We start from the raw sequence: 7,785 nt of genomic DNA, 5'->3' as shown, positions 1-7,785 counted from the left end.
AGTTTATTGGTGCTTTCTCTGTGTTTCTTGAAGTTCATACTGCTATGGTTACTGAGTTTTATAGAGTTATACATGCTTTGGAGGAAACTCAAAAGATGAGGCTTACTAATGTAGATGTGATTCTGCCTTGGTTTGTGTTGTGTTTACTACTAGGACTAATGTTTCGAGTATGCTTCGTAATCGATGGAATACTTGTCTTAATTACTGCGGGAAAATTAGGTTTAAAGTTACTCATATTTTCTGTGAAGAGAATGCGTGTGCTAATAAGTTGGCTAATTTAGGATTTATTCATAGAGATTCCACTACAAAAAATTATGTAAATAATGACAGTTTTAATACGTCAGTTATTAAAAACCGTCATAATTAACAGTATAATACGACATTTAAATAACCGTCACATTTCATATTTAAAATATGACATTTTCAACTGTCATTTTATACAACGTGCCTTATTTTTACTTTCACGTTTTTCTCCCTCCATCAGATTTACTTTAATTTTCCCCCTAAAAAAATTCATTTCCCACGCTTGTTCAGAGTTTCAATTTTTCAAAACCCGTTGATATCCTCTTCCCAAAATCTTTTGCTTCTTCCTCATTCCAAATCTCTAAATTTCTTTCTTCGTTTAACTAAGTCCTTACCCGCTTCACCATAACCCGTTTTTCGTCAACCTCTTCTCACGCGCCACATCAATGCTCAACCAGGTCTTTGTTCTCTCCCTTTTTTCCCAATTGAATTGCACGATTCTATTTTTGTTCAATTCAATTTCATTTCGTTTGTTCTTATTCCAATCAGGCACTCCTTCCGTCAAAAAGAGGATCGAAGATGTCGTGCGAATTGCTAACGACCACGAGCGAGAGGAGATTTAGACCTATCTCAAGGTATCTTAGATTTTTTCCTTGCATTCAACGATATCAATCAAATCCATTTATATAACATATCAACTTTTAAATGAACACATACATATGTGGAAGCTGTTAATTTTTACAGTGATTGAGAAAATACCATAGGCAAAAAATTTTGGTCACTTGAAGTCTTTGCATTAGCTATGTCTTGATTCAATTCTTCCACCTTTTGCTTTAACTCTTGGATATACTCTGACGCTTCTATTATGATTGAGGTTTTGTTTAGCTGCCACCACCCATCAAAAGAACCAGAACTATCAGGTAATTCACCATCTCAAAGCACACCATGTAATTGATAACAAGTATGTGCTTCAATCGAAATAATCATAACAAACGCATTACATAGAAGACAATGCAGATAGCACAAACTGTGTGGAAGATTAAGTAACTAAGGTATTGAAGAATCCTTGGTATTCAACAACAGATAAAGAATGGAGGTTGTCCCTTTAATTCTTTATTTTCTTGCAGGATGGAAAAATAGAAGCAGAGGTCAAGCTCACAGGAATTCTCTGCTTAGGAGAATTACAACCAGGTGAAGTTTTGGCTTTGCATAGATTTAGTTCTGACTTTAATATACATAATCTGGTACATGTTCCATAGCACTGAATATATGTGGTATTGAGTTGTAGGGTCAAACCAGAGGTAGATTCTCTGTTCTCTGTCACCTTTGCCTCTTGTGAACACATTTGTTCTGGCTTTAATTGGAGATTTAGATGGAAAATCATGGTTGGCAACTATGGATTTGTATTGTACTTCTCAGAGTGTGATCAAACCTTGTAAGCCTATGAACTTAGTTCGTTCATATGCTTCAGTTGTGCGGTTGAATGGTGGAATTTATGTTTTTGGTGGTGGAAATGGTTATATTTGGTATGACACAAGTATGAGTAGCTGTGCTTTTCAATTAGTTATATTTTGGAATGAGATGAAGTTTTGACAACCCTTTTATCTTCTATCTGTGCAGTTGAATCATACAACCCTGTTCATGATAACTGGACCATGCACCCTTCTTTGAACCAGAAGAAAGGAAGCTTGTCTGGTACTGCTTTAGATTGAAAAAAATTTGTTGTCGGTGGCGGCAATGGAGTTGATTGCTTTTCAGATGTTGAGATGCTTGATTTAGATAATTGAGGGTGGATCCCTACACGCTCAATGCTAAAAAAGGTAAAATGGACAATTAAATGGTCAATATCATGTGACTTCATCAACAATTCTGGATTTCACTCTTATTTGTAAGATTTAATTACCTAATTCATCATAATCAAGGAAAGTGGTTAATTTTGTTGATATCATAAGTTTGTCCTAATATCGTTGTTTTGAGAGACAACATATGGTGCTTATGATACTCCCTATCATTTTTTACCTTTTAGCAGTACTGCCAAAATGGACAGACTATAATCTATACAAATTATTTTGCTAAGCATCCCTTTGATGGTTTATTTTAGCACTCCATGACCCCTTTCTTTCACTTTTTGTTGCAATTGTATATTGTGGGCGTATTAATTTTTGTGAATATTAACTGCAGACAATGACAACTTTCATGCCGCCTCCACCAGCACTACATTTCTTGTATTTCATCCTCAAGACAACAATATTATTGCCATTGGCATGGATGACTCTTCCATACAAATCTATAATGTTCAAGTGGATGAGGTAGTATTCAATTCATAATAAAGATTATAGCTGTCGGTTAAGTTTCATAAATTAGTGAATTTTAAAAATTGATATTAGCCTCTCCTCCCCCCTCCCACTCACTTTGCATAAAGATATCAGTTTTGGTTTCATGCATTGTTGGTATTTTTAAAAAAATGGTATTTACCTTTTTTCTTGTTTAATTTGTTTTCATCTAGGTCAAAACCAAGCTAAAAGTTCATCAAGAAGAGAATCACTGGTCTTTTGATTTGTATCCATTGTTTTGGTAGTGAAAAAGGATTTATTCTTTAAATACAAGAGAGAAGTATCAGTTCGTAGCTGGTTATTGAAGACATGTCAACAGTATTCAATTTATAGTTAAACAATCCCATTAAGTAAATCTTTAAACACTATTTTCTCTTTATATTCAGACATTAGTTAGTACATATTTTATTCCATTTCACGAAACTTTATTGTCAGCACACTCTAATGCTCTAATGAAAGGAAATGCTAGATCAGAAGCAGAGTTTTTTAGCAAATAGATCTTATCAGGGGCTAATATATGCCCAGTGATAACGCCTCCCCAGAGCCATACCTCATCGCAAGAAGGGGAAGAGCATCTGGGTATGAGGATGAGAAGAACAAATAGACATAAACTGTGATTTTTGCTTTAGACTAATAAGTATTTGGTTCTTGTCTCTAAAAGCATAGTGAATAGTGAGTGGAGCAGGTCATTGGTTGGTAAGTTTGGCAAGCAAGCCTGCTCCATGGTATGATGGAAATTGCAGGTGTCCTTTTCACCTTTGTCATTTTTGGATATGTTAAATTTGTATGTCTTCCAAAATTTATTAAGGTTTATTCATTTTTAATTAAGAGTTAAGGTTCTTAGTTGATAACAAAGTTGTTGCATAAGCAGTAGGATTTGAAGAAAATTTGCAGATTGCAGACAAATATAAAAAGAACAACTTAGATTAACACCTAGAAATCTGAGATTAAATTTAAAGAAATCCAGTACTACATCAAACTAATTTATTTGGATTTAGATGTAGATCCTCTTAAATTATTAAATCATGTGATGTGATATGATAATATCAAAAAGAAAATAAAAGTTTATTTTTTTATTAAATTTAGTTAGTGAATTAATACTTAATGACTTTTCATTTAATAAACTATATTTTTTTTCTCCTCAACATAAAAATCATTCAACAATATATGAAAATATTATAATTGAATTGATTGAACGTATGATAGGGTGATTTAATTTTGGCAAATAAGCATGATGTGAGTTCATTATGGATCATGGATTGAACAAGTGACTTAACAAGAACCACTTTTCCCATATAGGAATATCCTACCTTGCATTGAATTTGCATTAACTTTTGATTAATTCAAACTCCTGGGCAAAAAAAAAATGGTCTGTATTAATACCACAAATATTGGTACTCTAACGCGTACTACGAAGGTCACAACCTACTTTATCTCTTTAAATTATATAAATGGTATGGCATGAGTTTTATTTAAAAATAAAATTTAAATGAATAAAAAATAAAAGTCTATATTTATATTATAAATATTTATTGATGAACTAATGTTGAAATTATTTATTTCAGGCATCAAATTATGGAAGTGGTGTACCATCACCTAATAAGTAATATGATCAAGTGTTGGAAGCAAAATTGATTAGGGATGTGTGTTTTAATTTTTAACTTGATTAGAAATGTATGAACTTTTGAACAATTATGTGTTGTAATTTTAAATTTGATTAGGGATGTATGAACTTTTTCTGTTTTAATTTTCAATTATATATAAAATTTTGAACATGTATGCTTTAATTTTCAATGAAATGAATTGAATGATTATAACTTTATACATTATTTTATTTTATTATGTAAAATTGGTGGTTAAATATTATAATTGTATAAAATAGATTATAAAAAATATAATAAAAAATTGGTGGTTAAATTTTATTTATTCAGAATTAAAATTACGTCAGTTAAAAATGTCACTACTTACGTATATTATGGCGCCAAAATCTTCTTCAATGAATGTAAATTGCGACAGTTATAACTCACACTACTTACATATAAAAACCGTCACTATTTACACTATGTTTAAAGTGGCGGGTAGCGTAAAACCGCCACATTAAACTTTGTGGCGGCCAGTTCTATGGCGGTTTGGGAAACCGCCACAACCGTATATTGTGACGGTTATAAACGCCAGTTTATACAAAAATAACCGTCACAATATACATTTTTTTTGTAGTGTTCATTTCATTGGTATAATAGGCTTCCATCTAGTCTGTTCTTAGAATTCTTTATGAATAGGTATAGTCTACCTGTGTATCGTTTTTGTTAACGTATGAGTTTTGGTCTAGTCCCCCCATATATATATTTTAATAATACTTTTTTCATGTGATGGTAGATGATTGTTGCTACTTGAGGTGTCAGCCTAGTTGAGATGTCAAGTTGTATAGTGATGCCTAACATGAAAGTTTTTATATAAAAAATTATTTCAAAATTTTCAAATTTTATAATTATTAGTTTGTTAAAACACTTTGTATTGTATTTGAATTCGTTTTATTAAATGTTTTCTTTGTATATTTGGATATTTTTAATATTTATAATATCACTTGAATGTTTTGGATATTTTGAATATTTACTCCTATGCCAACATCCCGACTCAGCCAAAAAGGAACTATTGTTAAAGGAGAAGGAATACATGGTTTACCTATTGAAAGTATCTTTGACCGGTACACTCTTGGACAAAAAAGAAAGCAAATAGGGTAAACGTGGAATCCACAAAATCACCTTATTTATAGGCACAAAAAAGAAAGAAAATGAGCTGTCACAATCATCCCCAACTGTTAGATCACTTCATCACCAACAACCACGAACATTATAAACTCTTCACAAGTTGTACCTATTCGGACCTGGGGGGGGGGCAGTATATTGTATGTGGCCGACAACATTTCAACATTGCAAAGAAATGAATTTTTATTTTAAAGATTCATCGCCTTCACTCAAATATGGGGCTCCAATGTACTATTAGAGTACTTGAGATGTTGAGATTTGCATCTCAGCAACACATTCGACAAATACCTACCAGTAAAAATTAAGAGCCTAATTATGTAATTAATAACTACCACATAGTAAACAATTCATAAAGAGCGATTAAGAAGTCACATGAGTCTACTTGGATGTACTCTAGCTATCCGTATAGGTAGGGGCCAAATGCAATCACTAAAATTAGGTAAATACCTTAAGGTAGAAGGTATTAAATCTATGACCTTTACTATATATCCTCTATATTAATTGAAAACTAACTTGAGTGTCAGAGTAAATCGCAAGTTGATATGATTCCAATAGCAAGATATAGATGATTCTTTGACATTTTATGGAATCAACTTGAGTTGGAGAATGAATAGGCACTTTTAATAGAAATGGATCAATGTTCTATGTTTCAAGAACTCACCAAAACTTGCACCAAACACCAAACTCACATGGAAGACCCATTTCTTGCCAATTGAAACGATTAAATTGAACAAGAAAGTAAATGAACCGATTGAAACTCTAAAGAAAGCAATTGAACCGAACAAAACATGAAAAGGAGCTACTGAACTGAATTAAAATAGTAAGAAATTGAAAAGAACGGAACAAAAGTGCAAGAAAAGGAAGATGAACCGAATAAAAGAAACGACACTTGTTTTAGAGTTCATATGGACATGGAAATGGAAGAACTAAATGGAGAAGAGAGGAAACTTATGTGGATGAAGAATTTGGTTGATGAACACGCCACTTGAAGTGTGATTGCTCCAAGATAAGTGTGAATTGCCGCCACTTGAGGGAACCAAGGCTCTCAAGATGAGACTAGGAAGAGGAGAAATCAAATCTCACTCACTCAGTCACCAAATTGGGAGAGTTTCTTTACTACAAATTCCAAATCTGAATTGTACAAGCTAAGCACCTTTATTTATAGCCTAGAGGTGCTGAAAAATAGGTGGGAAATTTCAAATAAACTCATTTGAAATTCCCACAAAAAACAAGTCACATGGGAGGTGTGACCTTTTTCTACTATGACACCTCCTAAAAACTACACCTACACCACTCTCCTAAGTCACATGGACAATGTGACTTTATTTTACATTTTCACACTCCTTTATTTAATAACCACACCTCCTAAAACTATACAAGAGTATTTCAAAGCTTGGCCTTGCCCCTCATGGGATGGACTTGGGCTCTTTGGGCTTTGGCCTTCTTGGTCTTGGGCTTGCGCTTTGGGCTTGGGCCTCATCTTTATTTTATGTCTTCTTTTAATTTTGAGAAGACTAGAAGGAAGAACTTCAAATGTGAGGGTGGATGTCCTCTTCCTCCATTAATAAAAGCCTCCTTTATTTGATTCTCATCACAAGTACTCCTGTCGAGATTGAAGATCCGAGACCAAAGATCAAAGACGCTGAAGATCTGAGACCAAAGATCAAAGATCGAAGACCAAAATACCAATTGTAAGAAATTATCCAATTATACAAAAAAAAAATACTTATTTATTAATTTGCTTTATATATGGTTGCTTAATGAATTCAATACTGTATATTAGAAAAAAAAAACTTAATTGAGTGGTGATAAATGTGAAAGCATGTGTGATTTTCCTCCTCTCTTGTGATGTGTGAACCAATAAACAATGTATAATGAGTTGGTGGATTTTGATCCTTTGTGCCAAAACCTCAAAAATTGTTTTGATTCTTAGTATGAGATGAATGATGAGTTACTATTTGGAGTATGGTTGTTGTGTGAAATAAATGAGGAGATAGTGGTCCATGTAGTTACAAGTGAGGCTGTAGTATTTATTACCTATTACTTAGTTGTTGCACTCAACAAATCATTAATGCAAAACCATTTCAAATCTCACACATCATCACGTGTCAAACCATGAAGGCTATCAATGAACTTTCCAACCAGTTAAGAAATTACTTTCTGTATTTCTGTTTTAAACATTTACTATTTTAAAATCAAATCATTTCATTTTATAAATTAGATAATAAAATAAAAATTAAATCAATTATGTAAAGGCAAGAACCATTATTTATAAAATATAATTAAGATTTTATTTATTATTATTTAAGTTTATGGTATTCTATTTAATATTGTAAAACTAAATAGATATACTGTTTTAGTTGAATAGATAGACTCAATTGAAAAATATAAAAAAATTGAATATTTAATACAAAAAATATTTTCTAAAAATTTAACTAAAAGTA

General features: G+C 32.2%; 1 protein-coding gene across 14 annotated transcripts; it reads left to right on the top strand.

Annotated features, from left to right (window-relative positions):
- Window positions 1-512: 512 nt before the first annotated feature.
- LOC137819472 (uncharacterized) lies at window positions 513-4,351 on the top strand. Of its 14 annotated transcripts, none has more exons than XM_090296010.1 (9): window positions 513-701; window positions 793-878; window positions 1,129-1,163; window positions 1,371-1,434; window positions 1,532-1,544; window positions 1,663-1,769; window positions 1,864-2,063; window positions 2,425-2,552; window positions 4,142-4,351. In XM_090296010.1, the coding sequence occupies exons 1-7, from the start codon at window positions 690-692 to the stop codon at window positions 1,865-1,867; spliced, it is 321 nt and encodes a 106-aa protein (XP_090152136.1). In that variant the 5' UTR covers window positions 513-689; the 3' UTR covers window positions 1,868-2,063; window positions 2,425-2,552; window positions 4,142-4,351. The 14 variants fall into 14 exon arrangements, 9 of the variants coding, with proteins under 9 accessions (XP_090152136.1, XP_090152137.1, XP_068479434.1 ...); XM_090296011.1 differs by lacking the exon at window positions 4,142-4,351 and adding an exon at window positions 2,750-3,404 and having other exon boundaries at window positions 1,663-1,678; XM_068623333.2 differs by lacking the exon at window positions 4,142-4,351 and adding an exon at window positions 2,750-3,404.
- Window positions 4,352-7,785: the final 3,434 nt, after the last annotated feature.

Source organism: Phaseolus vulgaris, chromosome 10 (assembly GCF_051622355.1).
Source record: "Phaseolus vulgaris cultivar YP4 chromosome 10, ASM5162235v1, whole genome shotgun sequence".
Lineage (NCBI taxonomy): Eukaryota > Viridiplantae > Streptophyta > Magnoliopsida > Fabales > Fabaceae > Phaseolus > Phaseolus vulgaris.
Note: the sequence above shows the minus strand (reverse complement) of the source record. Positions and strands in the feature narration are given on the sequence as shown.